This window comes from Electrophorus electricus, chromosome 17, assembly GCF_013358815.1.
Source record: "Electrophorus electricus isolate fEleEle1 chromosome 17, fEleEle1.pri, whole genome shotgun sequence".
Lineage (NCBI taxonomy): Eukaryota > Metazoa > Chordata > Actinopteri > Gymnotiformes > Gymnotidae > Electrophorus > Electrophorus electricus.
In genome coordinates this window covers 11,853,982-11,880,121 of record NC_049551.1, presented here as the reverse complement: position 1 = coordinate 11,880,121, position 26,140 = coordinate 11,853,982, and the positions used below count along the sequence as shown (strand labels likewise).

Here is a 26,140-nt window from a genome sequence, read left to right as displayed (position 1 = left end):
GGCAGTCCATACACCTCATCCTCTTTATGGGTAGTGGCAGCTAACCATACTAAACATCTACTCACTGGTACTCGTTTTTTTTACCGATTTCTGACTGCTTTTCTGCCCAAAATGTAATACAATTAACAGTGAATGAAAGTCAGTGGCAACAAGTTAAAATGCAGTAATCTACATGCTGTAATAAACATTATACAAAGAGGTTCCTTCCATTATTGTTCCCACTATGGCACATTCTCTGCATTCTCCTTGTTCTAATAACCTCCACTCTAATTAGTTAAGGGCTCATTCATAATTAGATGATGAGTTGAATTAGTTGTGTTGAGAGCAGGCGAAAAACAGCAAAAACATACAGTGGCTGGATACTGCAGAACCAGGAATGGTGACGCACTTCACAGGGACCCAACTACAGCTACTCCAACCAATCACAAGAGGTTTTATTTCATGTTTCATAAACAATGTAAATAAAATCAAACCATTGAGGGAATTGTGGCTCTTCAGCCAGTCTGAGAGTATTAGGTAGGCAACATTTCCCCAACTATAGCCAACTATAGTTCAATATTCTTTGGTGTTTTACAAAAAAAATAAAATAAAAAAAATCAAAAGGTTGGGCTTACTGTTCTGTTGATTCCAAATCCCCCACTGTAGTCCTATGTTGTTAAACAAACAACTCTGTTACGATAAGCTGACAGCAGGGGCATCATTCTCTCTTAGAAATGGGTATACAGTATTAACTACAATTTGTTCTGAGTGACTAAAACAAACCCAGCACCTCCATTCAAGAGATTGTGAAGGTTCTTTCTACTGGACTGTCTGAAAAGATGTTGCCAGACAGCTTTGACATATTACCTCAAAACGTCAAATAACACATACCACCACCATTCACACTGCCAATTCCAAAGGTCGTCAATCCCGTCCCCAGCCACTGCAGTTCAGTTATTAGATAAGCAGTTTTCCAAATAACACATTTAACCTTCCCATCACTAAAACATTGCCACAAAATGGTACACTATAGGCTTTACGTCACCATCTACTGGTGATAACTGAAACTCAAACACAGCTGGAAAATGCCAGGGAGATGAGAAGTCATTAAGACAGTGGTTTACTTTCTGTTCAAACACAAAACATATGCTCTAAGCCAGGAGCAATATGGGGAAAACACACCATCCATCACAGATTGGCTAGAACATTATAATAGTGAGTGGTTATACAAGAAAAACACATTGCCACAGAAATCATTAAATGATGGCCAGCATCCTGAGGAACAGAGGGCATGCAGGAGTGTGAGCTAAGTGTTTTCAGATGGCCACTTTGGCGATGGCAATAGCAAGCATGTGGCACATCTTCTTCAAGGCCTGTCAACTCCCACAGATCATTCAGGGCGTCAGCGTCATGGGGCTAAGGGGAAACGTGCACAGAAGGTAAGCAAATTTTAAAGGTGCACCCCCGACACTCCAATCCCTTTCCTGCATCCAGACATCACTTCCCGTCCCACTCCAATCCCCTCCACCCCCCAAAAAATGCGCAAGGCAAAAAAAAAAAAAATCTTTGCGGAGAACTGAGCGTAGAAAAGACAAAGTGGCAGAGAGTGAGAACATCATGGCCCATCACTGCCTCCAGCAAAAACAAAATACTATATGAGCCAGCGCTGGCTCTGGGGTTATACTCCTGCCATAACCCCTACACCACAGTTTGTTTTTCTTCATTTTCTCTTTCCTCCATTAGGCCTCTGACATTGTGATGAACTCCAACCAAGCAGGCAAGGATAAAAAGAATAAGATAAAAAGAAAGAGGAAAAGGCAGGATAAATGATTGCCTCGTTGACATTTCACCTGGAAAATTCTTAGGGAGAATAGTTGAGGATTGGTCTCAACTTGCAGGGACTTTTCACATGAAAAGGAGAAAGTGTGCTCTTTTCTATAAAATACTTGACTTCCTCTTGCTGAATGGTGAACCTCTGCATGTCAGGAGGGGCTGACACAGGAAGATGGAAGTTGTCTCATGAATATAAAAGGTATCATGCCTCGTTACTAGTCACACAATGCAGTTAAACCACATAAGTATTCTCACCATACGAATACTTTCCATAATCTCATCAGAAAAAAAATCTTGGGATTTATTCATTCCAAACAGATTACATCATAATTTTATATCTCTTATTTTTAATCTCACATTTCTCCCAGTTTTTTATTTATTCAAAACACTAGTCATTTTATTAGGACAATCCCTGCACAAACGCCTTGTAAGTACACTCTTTAGGTGTAAGGTTAGTCTATAGCCTAGAAGTTGCCATGAAGATTCTTATCTATCTGCCTTTAGCCCTTATGAGTCATCAACAGTCAGATTCTAGGGACTGCTGAAGGCATATTTGTGCGACAGACCACTTTAACCCAGCAACATTGACACACTAGCACAAAAAACTCTGCAACTCTGGCATGTTGAGACATTATTGTAGATATTGAACATAGGCTCAATATCCACAATAAATGTCTCAACCATGATCATTTAATGCTGTGTTAAACTGTCTCCCGACCAAATAATAGCTGGATAATGGCAACTAGTGCAGGGCAAATGATTAGCAATTAACACTAACTAGGGCTTTAAAAGGAAGGTTTCCGCCTCTATACATCCATATCGCTAACCTTTTCATCTTTACTCCCATTTCTTTACTCCAACACCCAATAAGCATGAAAGGCCTACAGCCTGGTCAAATCCTCAGATGACAGCAAGAGATGCAGTATGTCAGTGCCATCGGAGAGATTTCCTGCATATGATGCATTTAATAAGGTAAGCAGAAAGCCCCAACAACACATCCCCCTCATAGCATCCAACATTTATATTTCAGATCGTGTGTCAGCTGATGTGGTGCAGACAGGTATTATTTTGGTGCATGATGGCATTTTATTTATATAGCGCCTTTCACATACCCAAAGTCGATTTACATGAATAGCACAGAAAAAGCACAAAAATAAAATAAACTGTGATAATAAATGGAAAAGAATGAAATATGGAGTGCTCTGTATTTATAACTGTTTACTGATGTTAGATAGACAACTTTATTGATCGCAAAGGGAAATTAGGGATGTCCCGATCCGATCTCACAGATTGGTATCGGGACAGATCAAGGAATTTTTTAACTGACCAGTATCAGCTTTATTGAGCATGAACCCAAGCCCAATCCTTTGTTTGCGATCATACGGATGTCAAACGGAGAACAGAAATGTGCCTAAACTGTCTGCAGTGTGGAAATATTTTAAACTGGAGAATGAAACAAGTCCAACAGCCACGTGTAATGTCTGCAATGCAAGCATTTGGTGAGGCAGTAGTAACAGAGCTATGTTTAATACTACCAATTTGATACGCCACCTAAAAATTTAAACAATTGGAGGAATAAAGTGAGTTTACTCAGGTTAGCCAGGCAAAAGCTGCACCGAAGTAACTCACACTAGAGGAAACTTTTAAAAGAAGAAACTTTCTCCACACAGCGACATGGCATTCATCACATTGGATGACCAGCATATTGCTGTGCTAGAAAATATAAGTTTTCATCATCTTTTGGAGCTTTTGGAGCTATATGTCCTACCCCCTCAACACTACATTTCAGACATGGCTCTACTGAAGCTTTACAACAAGGTTTACAACCGCATACAAGGTCTTTTATTAGATGTGACTGCTATTGGCTTTACCACAGATATTTGGATTTCTGATGCTTCCCCAATGTCATTACTTAGTCTCAAGGCACACTGAATTGACTCCACTTTAATTTAAAGCTTGCGGTATTGCACACAAGGTAGTTCCACAGGTCCCATACAGCAGAGCACACAAAATAAGCAGTCGAGGAGAATTTGAGCACTCGGGAAAAAGACAAGTAACGGGTCCATATAATTTTGCAAGGCAATGCAAGAAATATGGAGAGAAAAAAGAAAAAGCAATGGATGATTGTCAGCATATACATTGGATTGATTGTAATAACTGTAATGTACTTTAAGTATGCACTGCAATAGTATTATCTAGGAAAATATAAGTATAGGATTGAGACTCAATATCGGAAGACACTCAATATTAAATGACTCAGATCAGTATCGGAGCCAAAAAAATTTGATCGGGACATCCTTAAAAATTATCCATTGACATAGCCAGGTTCAATCTACTAATATACCAACATGTTGAAAATACATTATCAACAATATACATATTAAATACAATAAAACATTTAATGTGAAATATGCACTATAAAATAGACGTAGACTTAAAGAACTACAAAAATTGCTCCACAAACAAAAGTGTTCCCATGGTCAATTCTTCCCTGCATCTTTACCTATGTCTGTGCTTTGTTCTTTTATTTGTCCAAGTAGTCCCACACAGCTTCAGATACATTAAAAGGTGGGGTTTTGTTCTGCACACCTGTAGGTCTTTAGTGTTTCAATGCGTGTAAAACAAATTTGTTTTTTCCCCTCAAATATTTAAAAGAGGAATTAAAACCTGTGTTGCTCAAGTCATCTCGCAAGATTTCAGTAACTTGTTAGAAAACACACACACTTATCACATTAATGTGACCAATGATTTATTACTGTTTATTTCTCTGTCATGAAATGTATTTACATGCAATAAATATTTAAACGAGCTTAAAATGTTTTGGTGGGTCTTCAGTTTGCACAGTTCTATACACCCAAGTATTACTATCTTATTACAATACCTGTCATTACCAAGGCCTACAGAGCAAACCGCAGGTGCTTCAGCACACATAGGATAATGCTTACCTCCTAGTTCCTTGACGTTCAGTATGGCATTCTGGAATGGCACAGCTTTGATGCTAAAACCTGGGTTTACAACAAGAGCAAAAGTATCCAAGATCAGCAGTCTGAAAAATAAACCCTTCACTTACACTTTAAAAGTTATCAGACTTGTATTTGACAAAATACACCTTTTCTTTTACTCTCTGCTGCTTCAGGACAGGAAGGACAAAACGCAAACTAAGAGTGAAGCAAAATGGCTACATTATAGTGCATTATAATTATATAATGCATTTCAATATATTCTTAAAACACTTCTGACTGTGTGTGTTCTGGTATGGTGGCTGGTACACTGGTGCTGTCTCTTTGTGTGTGTGTGTGGGGGGGGGGGGGGCAGTCCTGTGGGATAGTGGGTCTGCTGTACTATAGCAGAGCTCTCAGGTTCTGCACTGACCTGTAGTAGGGACAATGCTGTCTGTGGCTTCGCTGCAAAGTCTGGAAAGCAGACTGGTCTTTCCAGAGCCTGTGAGCCCAATACACACTACATCATACTCTGGTCTGGGTGGGGGAGGTCCTTTACAGCACAGGGTTCTAAAACACTAGGGGAAAGAGATCAAGATTTTACATTTGCATTATATTTACATTTTTTATCAGACACTCTTATCCAGAATGACTTACAAGGTGCTTTGTCATCAACTCATAGAATGCAATCTAGCCAGTACAGTAGGTTAGAATTCAAGATACCATTGGACTATTGCTGAAATACAGGAATCGATACCTAGAAGAATTGCCAAATTAGCGTAAGCATTTTATCAGACAATGATAAGTACAATATCAAACACTACCAAACAATAAGTGCTAGAGTATTGTTACTTAATAGTATGAAGTTTCACAGGTGCAGGATCATTAGTCATTTAAATATTCCACAGATAAAAAGCTATTAAGTTGTCTTTAATGAATCAACATGCAGAATCATGTTTTTGTTAAATCCCCCCCCCCCCAACATCCCCAAGAACCCCACATAAGCACAGAGCGCAAACGCGCGTGCGCCTAGTACCTAGCAAAAACATAAGATCATCATATAAGAAGAATCTTTAACATACCATACATTCTAAATGATCTCAATTATTCATCAACTTCAACCAAATTCCACTCTAAGCAGGCAGAGAGAGGGAGACAGGAGGAGAGAGAGAGAGAGACGAGAGAGCGCAAGGGAGAGAGATTGAGTGAGTGGGAGAGAACTGAAAGAAAGGGAACAAAAAGAAACAATGAAAAGAAGAGGTATAAATATAAATGCAAGAAAAAAGAAGTATGGGACAATTAAAAATAAATAAATTAAAAAAATCTATACAGGTAGAACAGTGTCCATGTCTATCCCAGAATAGTGTGTGCGTGTGCACCCATGTCACTCTAGAAACTAAAGGACATCTCTAGTCCTTGATGTCTTACATCTGTTAACGCCATCTGCTTTAGTAGACGTTACTGCAAAAGAAGGAAAAGAAACCCCTCCATAGCACCACCATGCTTCCAATGAACTCAGAGGTAAAATGTTCCCAGAACATTTGAGAATAAGTGATCCCAATATATCTGTTCCATGTATTCTCTCAGGCTGTCTTCGATTTTTGGTTGACATCATGATAAAATATTGACAGTAAAATATTACACTGCCTAGATCTGTTCTCAACATGACACCAATATAGCATTAGAGATCAAGTCACCTAGCATAAAGTCATAGATAGCAGGACATTTTTTTGTAATTGAGTATCAATTCACCTCAAAGTTAGCCATTCCCTAATTGCGTCTGGAAAAGGGGGCAGAACTGGGAGGAGGATGGAACTAGGAGCCTTTGAGATAGTAAACTTACATTGCTGCTTTCTAAACACCTTAATTGTAAATTGACCAACTGCAAATCTTTGAAGGAACACATCTGAAGTAAATATTGCTTTCTAAAATACCAAACAGTAAATATTCAAAACAAGATGTGTTTTGAAAAATAAATAAGATTCAAAAGGAGAGAAAGACACTGATTTCATATGAGAATGGTCAACTCTTCCTTCTCTACAGCCATAATAGAGTGTAGGGTGAGAGAACAGGCACACCATGGAGCCCAACAGCACATTACACAGGTTGGTTTAGCGAGTAGGGGCATGCAGCCACTCAGGGCAGGCAGAAAAAGAACATGCCACATGTACAAATCAGGAGGTTACTCACAGCCATCTAGCAGTGGGGATGGCAGCCTATAATGAACACAGGCTATGTTAACACTGCTGCACTGAAGACCTTCAACAAGTGACTGATGAGGACTGTGTGTAGAGAGCAAGAAATTTTGACTACAAAAGGAGCAGGAATAGTTAAAACAGAGGTTGCCCTCTAGTGGACATAACAGCTTTCATTTCCTTAAGGAAGCCTCTGCTTTTATTTAAACCAACATGAAAGCTACATTTCTGCAATGCTATAGGGTTTGAAGGAATCTGAGTGCATTTAAACAAACACATTTGAACGTAAATCTTTTGGATAGTGCTGTGGTCTATCAGTTTGAATACTGCTACCAATATATCTATGCCACTGATAACACCAATAGCATTTCAATCTCTTAGGTTTTAAGCAGGAAAGTATTCTAAGCACAGACATATATCTGATTTAACAGTTTTGATGCTGCTGTGTTTTGACTGTCATACTGTGAAAAGAAGCGAGCATGTTGCACAGCTTAGAACACTCACAATTTCAGTACAAAATATCAGCCAAACTGTTCTGCTGAGCTTTATGTGAAATGTTTGTTTTGGGTATACTGATAAAAGTATACACAACAACTGGTTTGCACCTCCTTAACTCAGTAGTCAATGTTTTATTTGGATTCAACAGATTTTTAAAATGTGACATAAGATGATTAAGTCTACTGGTACAGGCAGACAAAGAGACCATCACAACAAGATGGAAGGATAAATATGGATTTCTTGTTTTTAAATGTTCTAAAGGTTAAACATTTCAAATTCTATTAGAAATAAAATATTTAAAAAATATCTCGTGAATATGATTTAACTGTAGTTTTTAAAATCAATATGGTCTCTTAGTCACTACAATAAATACAGAACATATAGGCTTAACATTAGACAGACAGACAGACAGACAGACAGACAGACAGACAGACAGACAGACAGACAGACACACACACAGACAGACAGAGACACAGACAGACAAACACACACAATCTCAATAAGGCAAATATTTCAGCCTCATTAAGATTAGCTTTATGTTTATGTTTTTTATTATTTCTTAATAATGTCCTAGATCATAAACCTAGAAAGTAAATGCAAGCAAAACAGGAGAAAAGTCAGCATGAAAGGAAGGCATCAGCTTGGGGAGAATGAGTGGACTATTCCTGTCTATTATCCTTACCTTTCAAAAAAGGAAATGCATTTTCTTCAGATATCAGATTACCTCCCTGCTATAAGATTGAAAACAAAGCTTTTTTTTTACTAAGCAAAAATGTTTTTTGTTCTCAAAGATATTAAGGAATGCTGGTGCATTACTACATAACTGAATCATGCTTTCTTATTTAACACCATGACGGTCTCCAATTATTGTTGTTAACATCTTGGTATTGAAAAAAGGAAATCCTCAGAAAGGTATTAATAATACATTAGAGTATTTCATTGTTCACATAAATAGGCATTCATATCTTAGGTCAAGGATTCATGCAATTGTTATGAAGTCAGAAGACTGAAGTCAGAAACCTGTTACAGCTTCAACACTGTTGCAAATTCTCATTCAGTTAGTAAGCAGGCTTTAAAACATCACCCCATTCCCCCAGTCCCTTCTGAGACAAGCAGTGCCACCATTACCAAATATCACACGAGGCCTAATCTTTACTTCAGGTGCTACAGATGGCCATGCTGATAGGTCTTGAATACAATGCACAATCACCGTGGTGGCAGCAGTACAAAGAGCAAATGTGATAGGCTAAGTGCTCAAAGCAGAGATGCCAGTGCATTGACACAAACACCCACATAGGCATAGTGCTTTGAGTGTAAACACAAACAGCCACACGGGCACAATGCGTTGAATGTAAATCCCGATGAGTAATGCTCACCTCCATCACCCAGTGATTGCCACCAGACCGTTGAGGTGAAAGATGGTAAGTCAGCCAGCTTGCCCCAGAAAAAAAAAACAAAAAAAACAGGAAACACAAGGACATTTTGGAGGAAATACCACCCTCTATTACACAAGGGACAGACTGCTACAATAAAGACAACTACAAATCCCATTCATTAACTAAATGTAGTGGAAGCTGCAGTGCCCGCTCCTGCGGCTGAAAGTAACCCCAACATCCCTTGCATAAGGTCTTCTTATCAAGATGCTCTGGAATACCAGTCTCTGCCCTACTGACTGGCCAGACCTTCAACCCTGGTACAACGCATAACACCCACTCTGAGAGGCTTAATTTGCAAAAAAACAGAACTCTTGTCTTAGCTAAAAGGGCACACCCTTCCCTTATCGGATCTCCAAACCACTCTGTAAGGAAGGTTTATTACCCTGCCAGGACACATGGCCCAAACTTTACAACCCCAAACCTGGACTGAGGAACAACAAGGCCATAAAGTATCCCACTTGGAATTTAGGGATGACTTCACAACCTGGAATACTTAGATCAAGAAAACGTATTCCTGAAGGACTACTGGAATTTGATGTTTCCCTTAAGAAAGGTCTTCTTGCGAGCATCACAGATCAAATTCATGTACAGAAGATAATAAAATTGCTAAAGTTAACAACAAGCATTTGTATTCCATACTGATTGCAGACAGACAGACAATGGACCCATAGCACCCCTCAGTGACCATTACAGACTCCCCCATCTGAATTTGTTAATCATGTATGGCCAACAATGCATTGTTATATACATTACAGGCTCAGCATGCTCAGTTCTCAGTGAAGTCTAACTAGCTATCATCATTGAACTGTTATGAAATCTGCTCTCTCAATTTACTTTAACTTTTCGTATGTCTTGTTATTTCAGTTAGTCCTGAAATTATCATATCCATGCCTTAAGCCTATTATTCTAGTGTTTGCATATTAGCCTTTATACATGTATTACTTGGTGACTACCTCCTCATCTCAAGTATAACAGATGGAGGAAGATTATTTGAATTATTAATAGTAGTACAGTATCATGCATGTGCAATAATCATGCTCTCTACCTTTCTCTAGATCTCTCTTCCATGTTCCTCTATCTCTCAAGGTAACCAGATCTGTCTCCAAGTAGTGTGTTTCTTGATGAAAATGTAACTGCTTTCATATACATAACTGTGTTCTTTATATTGCTTACAATAACATCTGCACTTTATCTCTAATGTGTAGACCATAAGGCTCAGGTGAATTAAGATAACTGACCCCACCTAGTTTAAAACACATGTCTCATAACCAAATATCATGAGCTAGTTGTTTTATTCACCTCTTTCTCGCTTTATTTGGTTAACTTTTTGATTAACCCCACCAAAGCTGGAGATGAGACAAAGAAGCATGAAGATGCATGAGCTAACCTAAGAATCGCTCCCCGTTCCACAAGTCAGGGTTAAACATTGACACTCAAACAAAGGCTTAGGTTTGAGGTGGTTAAACTTGAGAAAAGTTGTTTACAGAAAAGCAAAATTTAATTATTCTTGCAAGAGGTTCTAAGTACTTAGCATAGTAACACCCCTGAAATGAACTGAAAAAATAAATTTCTCCTTATGGCAATGTGAACAATTTTCTATAGTGTACCACTTCATTTATGCTAAAGTGTGGATATACAAAATATACAGTATTGTTGACAAATGGATCATATACAGTCATGACGTTTGCTGCTTCAGTTTTTATGGTGGCAATTTGCATTAATGCTAGATTGTGAAGAGTGATCAGATGAATTGCAATTAATTGGAAAGTTATTCATTGCCATGAAAATTAATTTCTATTACTGTATTCCAGCCACTGCATTTCAACCCTGCCACAAAATGGCCTACTAACAATTTCAGTGATTTTCTCATTAGCTCAGGAGAAAGTAAAGTGTTAACGAAGACATGGCAGCTGATATCACTCGGTCATGCTGATTAGAAGAGCAGACTGGTTGCTTTAAAAGGGTGGTGGTGACTGCAGTTTTCTTCTGTTAACCATGGTTACCTCCAAGGAAACGTGTGCAATCATCATCACTGCATTGCATCAAAAGGGCACTGCTGATGGTAAGATAGCACCTAAAATCAACCTTTTATTGAATCATCAAGAACTTCCAGGAGAGAGGTTCAATTGCAGTGAAGAAGGCCTCAGGGCACCCACGAAAGTCAAGAAAGTGCCAGGACCATCTCCTAAAGAGGATACAGCTAGAGGATCGGGTCGTCACCAGTGCAGAGCTTGCCCAGGAATGGCAGGAGGCAGGTGTGAGTGCACCTGCATGCACAGTGAGGTGGAGGCTTTTGGAGGATGGCTTGGTGTCAAGAAGGGCAGCAAAGAAGCCACTTCTCTCCAAGAAAAACATCAAGGACAGACTGACATTCTACATGCAGGAAGTATAGGGATTGGACTGCAGAGGACTAAGGTAAAGTTATTTTCTCTGATGAAGCCCCTTTCAGACTATTTAGGACATCTGGACAAATGAGTGGAGAAGAAAAGGTGAGAGCTACCATGAGTCCTGTCTCATGCCAACAGTGAGGCATCCTGAGACCATTCATATGTGGGGTTGCTTTCTCATCCAAGGGAGTGGATTTGCTCAGAACTTTGCCCAAGAACACTGCCATGAATAAGGAATTGTATCAAAACATCCAAGTGCAACTTCTCCCAACGAACCAGGAGCAGTTTGGTGATGAATGATGCTTTTTCCAGCATGACGGCATACCATTGTCACAAGGCAAAAGTGATAAGTGGCTCAGTGAACAAAACATTAAAAATTTTGGTACATGGCCAGGAAACTCACATTTAGAACCTGTGTTCATTCCTCATAAAGAGGAAACTGATCAAACAATTATGCATGAATGGGTTACCATCAGTCAAGATTTTGCACAGAAGCTGATATCCAGCATGCCAAGACGAATTGCAGAAGTCTTAAAAAGAAGGGTCAACACTTTAAATATTAATTATTTGCTTAAACTGGACATATTGGACAATAAAAAGCTTTTAAAAATAAATAAATAAATGAATAAATAATGAGATGCTTAATTGTACTTCACTACAAAATATCTGACATAAGGATATATATATAAAAAAAAAAAAAAAAAAAAAAACTGAGGCAGTAAACTTTGTGAAAACCAAAATGTGTCAGTCTCAAAGGTTTGACACACACAAACAAAAGAATTGGGACACCTACACTTTACACCTACAGGAGCTTTTATGACATCCCATTCTAAATCCATAGACATTAATATGGATTTGGTCTCCCTTTGCAGCTATAATACCTTCCGCTCTTGTAGGAAGGCTTTCTACAAGATTTTGTAATATCTGTGTGAACTTTTATATATTTCATCCAGAAGAGCATTTGTAAGATCAAAACAACTGATGCTAAATGAGAGGGCCTGGCTCACAATTTCTTTTCTAGTTTATGCCAAAGGTTGACATCAGGGCTCTGTGCAGGACAGTCAATTTCTTCCACACCACAGTCACACAACCATGACCTTTATGGACCTTGCTTTGTGCAATGAGGCACAGTCATGTCAGAACAGAAAAGGGTCTTTCCAAAACTGAGTTGGAAGCATACAATTGTCCAAAATGTCCTGGTATGCAGAAACATTCAGATTTCCCGTCACTGGAACAAAGGGACCTAGGCCAACCCCTGAAGCGAATCCCATCTGATATACGACACTGTGCTTGATGTTAGACTGGCATGAAGCTGCTAGGCCATAGAAACCCAGGCAATGAAGCTCCCAGTGCGTTTTTCATGCTGATGTTAATAACTGCAGGGTTCCAAACCTCCTCTGGCATTAAGTCAGCAGAGTATTGGCAACTTTTACACACTAGGCACCTCAGCATTCAGCAACCCCACTCTGTAAATTTACAGGGTCTGCCACTTTGTGACCGAGTTGCTGAAATTCTTAAATGCTTCCACTTTTCAATATCATCATCACCACTTACAGTTGACCATGGAATATACTGAAGGGATGAAATTTCACAAACCAAGTTGTTGCAATGGTGGCATGCGATTACAGTACCATGCTCAAATTCAGTGACCCATTCTTTCATAAATGTTTGTAAAGGCAGACTGCATGGCTAGGTGCTTTATAAACTTGTGGCAATGAAATACCTGAAAATCAATGACTAAAGTTGATCCTAGTATATTTGTCCATATAGTGTATGTCTTTGGGTGCCAGTTTCCGCAACTGACATGTCTCTCGTGAAGGTGTTGTATGGCAGTTTGCATTTCTATATGGAAACTGCTGGGAAAGGTTTACACCAAAAGCCCTGCCATTTTGTTGTATCCTACATACTTAACCAAGTCACCAAGAAGTTACTACAGAAGGATCCGAACAAACCTATCTGAGATTATAGTAACATGTGCACTGCTAAAGACACTGTAAAACGGTAAACTGCATAAGCTTTGTACACACGGTATCGGCCACTACAATGACAATCCATTTGTCATGTTTTATGTACAGCGTGTATCACAGGCTATTTACAAAACCAAGCTTGTTTTAGAAGTAGTTATCGATTTGTAGAGTGTATTAAAAACAGAGGGGGCAATTACAATTAGGGGTATAGACATGTCAGCAAATCATGTTCTAACTGCAGATTATGGAATATTTATCTAAATCCTTAGCAATAATCATCTCTGGTCACAGATCCTAACATATCTACCATACCCATACACTATAGCATACTCTGTATTCTCAGCCTTAGTCAGTTTCTGGTCAGTTCCCATTGCGCAATATAGCCAGTTCTGGGTTGCCTTTATTGTAGTGAACAAGCAGTATAAATTACCTAGATTAAGTCATAAAGACAGGGATTCAACAACTCACCAAGTGAAGTTCAGCATGTTCTAGCAGATCCCCGTGAGATAGAGTGACATTTTCCATTGTATAGATGCCCATTTCTTCTAGGAATCTTGAGATACAGATACACAAGTAGTTCTATTGTGCCTGGTTAATAATCTCCTGCCATTCACACTGAAAGCAGATGTAAATGGAAGACACTTGACAACAATCTTAGGAAATAAGCAGACATGGGGCCAAGGGCAAGTTTTGCACTCGCAATAAGGATGGAAGTTGTTGATTTTCTGATTCCTCATCATATTCTTACTATTCAAGCAGGCACAGAGTCAGTAGCCAGCTAATCCTAAAAGAAAAAAAAAACAGGAAAGGTAGTAATGCTGTCAGAACTCCCAAAGTTAAAAAAATTCCAGAAATTTATAGGAATTGTTCTGGGCTTTTTCTGGACATTTTCCATGACCAATATACAGTGAAATGTAGAAGTTAAAGATGACATTTCTTTAATATTTTAAGCATGATCACCATCTTTTACAATTTCAAAATAAAAAAATTAAAAGGTCCACAGCAAATGGCCACCCTGCATGGTCAGTACTTAGTAAAACCCACTTAGTTTTTTGTAGCCAGCCAAGAGACTTTCATCCATTCTTCCTTGCAAAAGGCATCTAGTTCTGTGAGTCGTAGATGTGTCCAGAGATTTTCAATGATTTTTTAGTCAGGGGAGTGTAAGGACCATAGCAAAACTTTCAGCTTGCACCTCTTGAGGTAGTGCCTCTAGCAGTTTGGTGTTTGCTTCCAGAATTTGCTCATATTTAACCAACTCTTCCCTCTAACAGTGAAACAGTGTGCCACTGGCTGCAACAAAACCCCAAAGCTGGGTCAATGCTCTGCTATGCTTAACAGTTGGAGAGGTGTACTTTTTCATGAAATTTTGACCCCTTTTTTCTCCAAACATACCTTTATTAATTGTGGGCAAATCATTATTATATTGAGGTAAAATATTCTATTTCCAAAATGCATCAGGTTTGTTTAGATCCCCCTTTGCAAAATTCTGAATTTTGCAGTAAGGACTCAGGAAAGGTTATCTTCAGATCATACTTGTGCAGGTGTTGTTACTTAGTAAAACAGTGCACCACCACTCCAGAGTCCGTGAAACCTTCCTGAAGGTCTTTGTCAGTTAACAGGGGACTTTCATTTGCCATTTTAGCAATACTACAAGCAGTTCCCTCAGAAGGATCTCAGCCTCCCAGGCCTCAACTTGAGCTCCACCACTCCCGTTGACAGTTACCTCTTAAATACAACATGAACTGAGGAAACAGCTACTGAAAACACTATGCTATTTTCTTATAGCCTTCTCCTGCTTAAATGGCATCAGTTAGGCCCATTTTATTTTTCAGAGCATTAAGCAGCTGCTTAGAGAATGGCTTTTAACTTAAAGTTTAACTTGTAATATAATTACAGTAGCCTTTTAGCCTGTAGCTAATTTACATGCCAAGATGGTTGCATTCTTATTAACTTTACAATACCTGTCCCATGCACCTCCACTGTAGTATGGTGGTTAAGTTAGAGGGCCTTGACTAGTGCCAACCCTGGTTTAATTCCCAGACTGGAATAGTCAATTGTGTCTTGCTCCAGAAGGCACCAAGTGTTCTCCTTATTATTTTCTCTGTGTTCTGAATTTCTTTCTCCTTCCCAGGAGTGTAGTAGGCAGAGCATTGAACACTAATTCAGTTTTATCCCCTTCTCTGTATAAATGACACCTTTTGGTTGTCTTGCACCATTTTTGCTGCCCTTCTTTGCACAACCAGGTCTGCACTTGGGTCCATCAAGGAGGTCCTACCCTCCTAGATTATCCACCAGGAGCACAACCCTGCTGCCCCTTTATAGAGAGCAGTTACAGCCAAATAGCTACAAAGAGTGAGGCAAGTCCTGAGAAGTGGCTTTCATCAGAGGGCACATAGGGTTTCATCCCAAATGCAGCACTCTGAGACTGTACTGTACACCAAGCAGAAGGAAGGGATCTGAGGATTAGTGAGCATCACGGCAACTATCCAGGATGAAACAAGATCCATGCTTCAACCCTAATCACCCTAAAAGCTCTGTATGCATTTGGCTGTAGCTGCTTTTTGAAACAGGGTAGCAAAGTGGGAAGTCCTGAGAAGTCAGCTGAATGGGAAGTACAAGATTCGGGCAATCAACACCTGTGCACTACCATCAGACATGGCGTAATCACCTAGCCAAAGTAGGAGATGGAAGCTATTGACATTAAGCAAAAAACTCCTCACAGTGCACAGAGGGCTTAATCCCAAATCCAGCACTCTCTGACTGTACACTAAGTGAAGGGAGAGGGTGCCAAGGATTAGTGACCATCTCAGCCCCTATCCCTGTCCAGGAGGAAACATCCAAGAGCCTGAAGTACGCCAGGAAGATGGCCCCAAGTGATGAAGTGCTTTAAATTGAGTACCTCTGACAGCAGAAACGTGAGGTGGATGGGAAAGAGGAGGAACAGGAAACATCACAGGCAGATAAACTCCTAAACTGTATGTAACACTGGCAAATCGTGGAAGTGGCTGATATGGAGAAATCCTACAAATTGCTGGAAAATACTGGTTTGAAAGACAACATGTGAACACAGGAACAAGCTCTGAATACAAGATCAATGAGGGCTGGGATCTACCCGAGCAGCACAGGATGCAAAATGTTGGCAGGAAGAGCGTACATGGAATGCCATAAGCAAGTGGCTTGGCATAGTGTACAGAAACGACATGTGCCAACTATGGGCTGGAAGTTCCAAGGTCAAAGTGGGATACACCCCCAAAGGTGGTGGAGAATGATCATGCTAAGATCCTGTGGTACTTCCAGATAGAGACAAACAAAAATAATGTCTAAACAACCTTACATATTAGTGAAGGATAAACAGCAGTAGAGGGCTGTAGTGATAGACGTAGCAATCCCAAATGATAGCAACATCAGGAACACAAAAAGCTTGAGAAATACCAAGAGCTGAGACAAGAGCTGGAAAAGATGTGGAAGGTGAAGGCAACAATGGTTCCATCAATAAATCAGAGCAATAGAGGCTGTGACCCCCAAACTGGGATAATGGCTGCAGCAGAACCCAAGACCTATAGCCAAGATTTCCATGCAGAAGAATGCATTCTGGGAACAGGTAAAATGCTACGCAGGACCCTCAAGCTCCCAGGCCTCTGGTAGAGGACCCGAGCTTGAAGGAAAAAGGATCACCCTGAGGACGTCGAGGAATTTTTATAGGAGTCCGATGCCAATGCCTGATCTTCAGACCTGTGAGTGTGTCTACCAGGCAAAGTTGCCAGGTATAGAAGTCTAAACAGCAGTGGTGCTCCTTCACTTTAACAAACGTGGCCCATTTCCTAGCAACTGTGGGGGATATGTAAGGGAAAACTGATATCCTTCTACCCATATAGGAAAGAGGAGAGGCTTCCACAACTCGGCACAGTATTTGGTTCAAAACGTGAAATAGATCGAATGACGTGGACAGAGAAGTTCCCCATCCTTGGGCCTCACACATGGGGTGGTGCAAAGAGTTAGGGGTTCAAGGCTGAGATGGGCACATGTGCATGATTAAAGGGAGAGAACTGATGTAACATGATGCAGCAAATAAAAACACTTGCACTCAGGGTTAAGAGTTTTCCTACTAAAGCTTTCGAAGTAATCTGTGTTGCCAACTCAGGAGTTGCTTTTATAACTGTTCATATCAAGTGAAGATGTTTGGAAGTCATTTCCAAGCAATGCGTAGTTTTTTAGTGTACTGTCATATTTGCATATTCTGCTTTGAGCTAGCCTCTCTGAGCATCCCAAGGGCCACTGAAATAACCCATTTATCCTGAAGCTCCAAAGGCTGCTACTCTCTTGCTCCACTCCATTCCGGGAAAAACACATTTGTCCCTGACCCAGAAGGCACCCAATTCACAGATTGGTTTAGAAAAATGACAGAAAATTCTACTCGCTAAACCTGACGAACTGGTGTATGTTACACAATCTTGACTGTCCCTTTTTTGGTGTGTGTAGCAGTCTTCACATTTGAAATTGGTGTACATTTTCAAAAACCATCAAATAATGCTTTGCTGTGTTTTCGAACTAACACAGATGATTAGAACATACAAGTCACTCTTTATGGTTTTCAATAGCATTTTCCTTACTGTTCCAACTTTTTTGGAATTTGGGTGTTGTAAGTTCCCAAGTGACTGTGTATGTAAAACACACAGGACCCCAGACACACATTTTTTAATGATTTGACTGCATAAAGTGAGTTCATGCTTCTGTGATGCATAGTTCTTTAATGGGCTAAAGAATCATTTCCTAATGAACTGCACTCTCTCTGAAACCTTCAATTTAAACTTTTGAAATAATGGCATCACTGCCTTAAAGACATATCCTGGCTTATTATGAGTGAAATCAAATGCATTCACATTACCATTTGTAATGTCTTACATACAAATGTCTTACATACAGGGCCAAATTATAGCCTTGATCTCCTAGACGGCTGGGAAACCCTATACACCCACTGCACCAAGACCTTATAGAGGAAGTCTGTCTTTATGGAGTGGGCTGTTTTTGAATGGCATCCTGTTTGGGCTCACAGAAGATCCCCATTTCCCAGCATCGTGCCCTGAGGCAGCTGTCCAGGGAAGGAGCCTAGGCCATTTTGAGATATGCCCCACTTTGAAGTGGAACTCTGAGACCTGTTTGCTACATCCTGCCTTATCAAAGCACGGAAGGGGAGCACATAGAATACATGGCCTGAGTCACCATTCCCACATGATCCCAACTCCACAATATTGTGTAGCAAAAAGCAGGAAGGTGGAATTGTGATCAGTAGTAGCCACCATACTAACATATATGGAAACTGCCTGACTGCCCATAGGAATGGACTGCCTTTACATGCCAACATAAAAACCACCTGACCGTCTTACTGTAGATCAACTGTCTGACTGCCATCACTGACAGGTTAACAAATCAACCAGGGGAGATATAGGCCTACACTATGCTACACAATAGTACATTAGCTGCAAAACCAATTTCTGTGTCAGTGTCACACCTGGTTCATGTTTAACCATCATTATGTTGCAGCATTGGAAAATAGTTTGCAGACATTTTTCAAGTTCATTACATGGTTTCTCAACAAGACAACTAAACAAGTCTAGTTTTACTGGACTTCCATTTACTGCATGGCATCTTTCATGCACGTGTTAGCAGCATGATATTTGAAATGCCTGGAAATCTCAAACAGAATTTGAGTGTTTGATTTCAGTGTCTTAAAAGAAAGCCCTTGCTCTCCAGAGGCCTGCTACTGTGTTAGTTAATCTGTGCATAGGGTGCCAAAATATTAGTCCACTTTATTTACAGCCACAGCTAACAATAAGTGTTAAACATGAAGTCCCTTGGATCTCACTGGAGAGGGTAATCATATAAAAAGACCCTAAAGTTAACCTTTATAAAATATGGATTATACTGTAGTTTTTGCCATGCAACACTTGAGTAGTGTACAAAAATTTACAATTTTTAACCATTTTTTTAAAATAAAAGCTAATAATTACAGTGATTAACAGTGTAAAAAAATACCTGTTTATGTTTTTTTGCCTGCCGAATCCAAATGTTTTCAAAATTTCTCCACCACACATTTATTTTGTTCCAGTTTATTCATGTCATTATGAACAGTATGGAAAAGCATCACCAAAGAAAGTGGTTCCTCTCCATGTTAGCAAACAACTGCTGGAGGGATGTTCATGAGGCCAAATATAAACAACCATATTTATGAATACATAATATATAATTAATGTAAAATTTACATACTTAAAAACAACAAAGATTAAGCATAAAAGGTAGTATTAAAGCTTACCTATTTTAGTTTGGGAAGAAAAATAAAATTCTGTTGCCCACTGTTATGCTTGACTTACTAATAGCGGCTCATATTCTGAGTCGTTCATGTCACAGGCAGCAACATGTTTATTTTTGCCTTCTAACTTTGTGTGTAAATATACCTACCTAGAATGAAAACTTGTCTCTGCAGTCATGGACAATTGCTTGCTTATTAAATGTTAGCTAACATTACTAAATATAACTAAGCTCTGATTGCGCATTCATGCAAGTAATAAACATAAACATGGCAAATACAATCAGTATTTACCAACATGATCCACATTAAGAGTCAGACAACACCAGCATTAGCATGCTGGCACATCATCAACGCCCACTGTGATCCTGTGACATTAATCAAATTTAGCTTTGACTGCAGATAACGGCAACAACAGAACATCTCATCCATCAATCTGGTAAGAAAGCAGGAACTGGAATCAAAGCAAAGCAGGCCACAGCACCCACCAAGTCTGTAATGTAAACCAAGTCAAATAATTAGCTAATAAAGCTGAGCTGCAGGTTAGCGTTGTCCAGGCTTTACACAACCGAGAAAAGAGACACATGGTTTCAAATACCTACTGTACTATTACCAAACTTGTGGAGAATCCAAAGAAACAGAACTGGAAATGATTAAAAAAGGGGGCAGTGATCATAAGTAAGTATGTATTGGGTCTGAACCTGAATATTGTACTATTCAGATATTGGATCCTTGGGTATTTGGTTTTTAACTTTGGTATTCGGATATTCCAGTAGTTTTTTGGTTTAAATGTAGGCTTCAGATAAAGGTAAACTGCAAAATATTTTGACAGCACATTCTTGTATTATTGTTATCCTTTTTAATTACTCTGTTACAATGTGGAAATATGTAGACTCATCTCAGGCGCCTGACATCCTGCTCAATCACAGAAGCGAACATCACGCTACAGTTCACGTTGGCCATAATAACTGTAGGCAAAATGCTGAGCTGTTTGGGAACACTTTACATTTGTCTCGAAGAAGACAAAAGTATGCTTGCAACCTGATTGTGATTTGTTTATTTGAAAGAGAGTGTTTATTGAAATGTGTGTGGCTGTTATTATAATTGCATGACCTTGTATTTTTAATTTTTTGTTACAATTTTTTTAAATAATACATTTACAGTAGACCCTCAAACATCCATGAGCTTGACCAAATTGGATTTGCCCCGTATATCAAACAGAAATTCAGAGTTCAACCACAGGCTAAAACGAGTATGATCAAGATGCAATCGGATTTTAAATGGGGATTTCTTGTAGTCTTGCTCTGGATTTCTATCAAAAAAACAAACTTTGACCACAAGAAAGCATCAAGACACAAAGTGCTTATTTCATATTTCTCTATTAGTTTATTTCGTTTAACTACATATGTATACAGGTGTAAAAAAAATAATTTGGGGGAATCAAGAAAGCATTAATCATATTACATTATTTCTTATTGGAAAATCTGACTCAACCACATTGGTCGAAATTCAGTCTCTTGGTTCAAAATCCAAGTTACTACTGTATTTGAGTGTTGCGAGTCTGTCAGAAAAATGTCAGTATCCAGAGCTTCATTTTAACAGTACCTTGGATTCTCAAAATAAATAAATAAATAAAATTTTAAACATCAAAATTTACATAATTTTATAGTTTAGAAATATCTTTGAATAACAATTCTTAAAACATTCGTGCCATCTATCTCCCAACCAAGAACTCCAAGTAGTTTTTTTTTAATATAATTTAAAAAAAAGAAGAAAAAAAAAAAAGATGACACCACACATATTTGATTCTTCTGATTAATGAGCCAATAGTGAAAGTTTGTCTCTGCTAAATAAAGATCGAAAGACACAGTCCAGATGCCTTGGAGCAAGAGTCCATTTTGGAGATCAGACTGATAACAATGGCTTTTTAACAGACCATTAGCACTGCAAGCAGTTTGGGCAGGGCAATAATGACCCATTAAACAAGGCCTGCAATGGCTAGTACAGAGCACTCAACCAGAACCTCCAAACACTTCAACCTAGGTGCTGCCCTAAACACTCTATGGCCGACCACCCCATCAGTCACACAAACAGCCTAACGGAGAAACAAAAAAGACTATGACAAACAAAAAAAAAAGAAAAAAAAAAGAAGAGGATGTGTTGATTTTACCAGTGGGAGATATGAAAGGGATGGTTGTTCGCTGAGCATGTGTTGACAAAATATCACCATACAAAATACAACAGATTAACTGAACTGGAAGATGAAAAATGTAGGAAAACATGCTCTGTGACATCCTGCCCAGCCTTCTGTCAGCAGAGAGAGAGCACACATATTTGCTTACAGTTCAGTTTAGGCTAAGCCACACAGCAGAACCTCAACTAGGTACTTCCAGAAAACAAGCAGTTCAAGCCACAGAAATCCAACTTCCAAGTCTGAGGCCAAATTTCTCTCAAGAAAAAGATCAGGTGTTACACATCAGTAAAGTGATACATATGAGAATAAAAGTTTTTCTTGCTATAGCACAAAGAGATCATTTGTACTTGACTTCCTTCATCTACTCTGGTGCTCACTCTCACCTGAAAATGGGTCAAGCTATTACCCTATATAAAATTCAAACACTTTCAAGCTTATCATGATGGAAACACCACCTCCACCGCCAACACACACACACCTGCAAAATCTTATTACATCTTTTGCTAGTCTTTACTGAAGATATGGTGTAGTGGTCTTTGGCATCCTGTGCAGACAACTCACAATTTATATTATTTCAACACCATATGAACCCCCCCCCCCCCCCTTGTATTTTACCAGGAAGTCCTACTGAGAGCAAAGAATTTCTTTGGAGAGTGGCCATACACACACACTTTATATACACACACATCATATTTTATACACACATTATATATATATATATATACACACATACACACACACACACACAGAGCTTAACTCACCCTTTTCTACAAACATGAGTAAGTATGAGATGACTAAAAGAAAAAAAATATAGTAAGGCATCAAAAAGGACAAAGCAAAGTCAGAGAAATTAGTTCCAGAAAACTACTGAATAGACTCGGCCAAAGCAACATTTGTCAAAACAGCAATGTGATTGCCTTCACTATTAATATCATAGACTAGGACTTGTGTACAAATAATATGGGAAACACACACTGTACATTGAAATGATACTTCAACATACTTGGACAGCTCCTTGCATTTTGCAATATAGTGCTTGAGCTGCAGAAGTTTTAAAGTAGCCAGCATGTTAAGCAGTGTACACTCTGCATAGCGTTAATGTAGAGAGAAAAGCCAAGTTCATCAACATAACTGAGTTGGTTCTAGGATGGTCAATGTTGTTCCAGCAATCCCTAACTGAGCTTTAAAGGAGTTGCCAAAAATTACGTTTAACACACATTTGTATATCTATTTTTTCATACAACCATTCTCCTTTTTAAATTCTTATTCTTCATTAAATCAATACTAGATCAAAACATGATAACAGAATGGAAACTAAAGGAGTATAGAAATTGCTAAAACACACCACTGCTCCTCCATGAAAAGTCAGTTACGCAACAGAGCTATAAGGAAATGTACACAGTGTACATTTTAGTGGAGGCCCCAGACAGTGACTTTAATAACAAAAAAAGCAGGCACATAAGGGTATACACACAATACAGAACAAAAGCATAAAAGAATATGCGACAGACTGAATGTGAAGGAAACACATTCCTCTGAGAAAACAGAACACAAAGGCTCTGGTTACACCATTTGACTTAACTGGGAAGGAAATTCACACTGGGACAACACTGCATGGCATGAGATCTCTTTTTCCAACCACCTACAGGGCAGTCAGGCATCAGGTCTACACGGACACTCATATTTAATTTTCCATTTAAATTGTATGGAACATGCCAAAGTAGGTAATTGCAAAAAAATTTTTTATTGTAAATAGTTTTTAAAGAAACATTAACAAACTCATTTGTTACTCATGGAAATGTTCATGTTAAAAGTATTTGAACATATTTATATGATGGTGTCATAACTACCGAATTGTCTTTTTCCACTTAAGTGCCAGTGTTGTCCTTTAAACGTCTACTTCAGCCATGTTCATGATGATACATAAATGATTAAAGGTTACATTAAGCAAAACCATTATAGCTTCATACAAAAGAGCCACAGTTTATTATAGTGACAGGCTAATTTGATACCATTGTCAACCATCAAAATGATACCATCAAAATATCAAAGATGATCTAGTGGTGGGTGAAAAAAAGCTCTGCTTGAGTGTCTTTTTTCAGTGAGTCACAGGCTCACTGTAACTGCATAGCAAAATCTAACTTTTATACTGAAATTTGGGGTTAACTCCAAGGAAAACATTGTTTTTAGTCCACACTGTGCTGTGTTTCTCAGAACGTGGGCATACTTTTCCCAAAATATCAAATAAACCTATTTAAATACATAAAATCTCTCCCATGATGGATGTATAACTTTCTTGAAGCACATCCATCATTCAAAAACAAAAGCCCTAAAGCACAAAGATGTTATTCAAGTAGCAAATTAACAGGACTTTAACTTTTTTTTAAGTGAAGACATTTAGAACACTACACATTTTTAAGGGAAATGGGACCAGTATGACAACAGTATGAGTGTCTAGAATTCAACACTTGAGTGTCTGCTAAATGCCCAGCTAACCCAGTGCTGCTGTACCTCATCAAATTAACTTTTCCAGCTCAAGGCCCATTTTCGAAATCCACTGTTAAGACTGTCCTTAATGAAAATGCTAAAGCGCTCAAACACCACCATCTGGCCTTGATCTATACACAATGACTTTTAAAAAACGTAACCACCCCACATCATAGGCTCAAACCAGGCTTCAGGTATTGTATTGGGTTTCTTTTAGTTCAGGACAACAAAACTTTGCACCCAAACTATTTTATTACTTAGGTAGCTAGCTTAGTATTAATCTTCATTACGAAGGCACCTTAACTTATTAAAATCAAACGTCTGAAATGTCCACAAAGTTTTTTATCGACCCCATTTAATGTGGATTAGTCTGACATAATGTGAAGTAGGTCATTGCTGGACTTTATCCAATCTTCACATCAACAAAACATGCTAAGCATGGCATCTACCTAGATAGGTTAACTAGGTTAGCTAGCTAATTAGCTAACTGTCTAGCGAGTGTGTTATTTTATCAAACTAACGTTAGGGACAAACACCGGCGTAGCTAACCTCTTACACGAGGCAAAAAACGTCTGTTTGCAAGAAAAAAACAAAGCGTTTCCTTGCTTATATTCCCTATGCAATAAGGATATGGAACACTAAAAAATACTATTATTACAGTAGGTAACGTTAATTACCAAACAGCCAGCTAGATATCCAACCAGCTATATCATACTTAGCGATTCATGAGTTACATCTCACTAGTAACGTTTAACAAAGAGGAGACTAAACCAGGGTTTATAAGGTAGGTTAACTAGCATTAGGTAGGTTAACCTAGCTAACCTAACTAGCAAGCTGTTCACCTTAACCAGAACTGGGAAAAGATAGCTATCTTGACTAATTAGAGATATATACTTTACCAGATAATCCATGTAATGCCTTGGTTGCTGGTCTTCAGAAAAGTGAAATCCTATTCGAAGCAGAATGTCAAATGAATTGCTGGTGTAAAGCGAATGCATCCAAAACTATGCGCTTCAGATTCCCGCCTCTTCGATAGGAAAACATTAACTAGCTATCAATACCTACGCTTCAATAATAACCAGCTAACAGGGCCAACAATGGATTGTGATACCCTCGAGGGTATACTAATGTAGTAATTCCAGCGGAAAGATTTAATCTTCTTGTACATACACATACATTGCTACATTGGTTTTGTTTTAATTCTAGATGGCTAACACACTCGTAACTTACAGTGTTCGCCTGTAACTAGAAAACTGCAAAACGTTGCAGAAATGTAACTAGTACCGTTTCATGAAGGCAGGTAGGCTAGGGCCCGACCACAGATAATCTAATAACAAGAATTCAGCATGACGTCATGTTTATGGCTACAACAAATGATTATACTTAAGTTTTACAATTAACAAGAACGCACGGTCGTTGAAATATATATTATCTATTTATGGATTAGAACTTAATCAGAGAGATTTTAAACATTATTAGTGTCTTATAACAAATTTCTTAGTGCAGGTCCTTGTTTCTCAAGTATCTTTGTCCAATCCACGTGACCATGATCACGAATATCTGAGAGGCTGCGCTATTTCTTCGCCTATAATACATGGAACGAACAGAAAGTTTTACATTTATTTGTGGCGACATCTACTGGTAAAATTAAGTCATTGACATAAAAAAATTGTTTAAAATTAACCATCGTAAAACAAGGGAGTATAGGTAAAAAGGGTTTGTTAAATGTCTAAACAAGACCTGATTCTTTTAAGTCCTAGTATTCTGGTTTCCACACAACCAATTGTCAGGACTCATATACAGGAACATATGAGCTGAACATCCCAAAGTCCAAATGGAAGGAACAACTAAAAGTAGTGGAGAACAAGATGCTTTAGGACCTCCAGATCCAGAGTGATATACAAAATGGAGTGAACAAACC

At 38.7% G+C, this 26,140-nt stretch overlaps 1 protein-coding gene across 9 annotated transcripts in view; it reads right to left on the bottom strand.

The window, feature by feature from the left end:
• arl15b (ADP-ribosylation factor-like 15b) overlaps positions 1-25,676 on the bottom strand; it is a 61,262-nt gene extending 35,586 nt beyond the window's left edge. Inside the window, exons 1-6 of one of the 9 annotated variants that reach the window (XM_035535631.1) lie at positions 25,504-25,676; positions 25,119-25,168; positions 8,821-8,878; positions 6,942-6,967; positions 5,185-5,329; positions 4,758-4,817 (exon numbers count right to left, since the gene is read on the bottom strand). In XM_035535631.1, coding sequence (XP_035391524.1) covers positions 4,758-4,817; positions 5,185-5,329; positions 6,942-6,947 — 211 coding nt within the window. In that variant the 5' untranslated portion in view covers positions 6,948-6,967; positions 8,821-8,878; positions 25,119-25,168; positions 25,504-25,676. Of the gene's footprint in view, positions 1-4,757; positions 4,818-5,184; positions 5,330-5,833; positions 5,972-6,941; positions 7,034-8,126; positions 8,176-8,820; positions 8,879-25,118 lie in introns of all 9 variants that reach the window. The other 8 variants (XM_035535630.1, XM_035535632.1, XM_035535629.1 and 5 more) reach the window with 8 other exon arrangements.
• Positions 25,677-26,140: the final 464 nt, after the last annotated feature.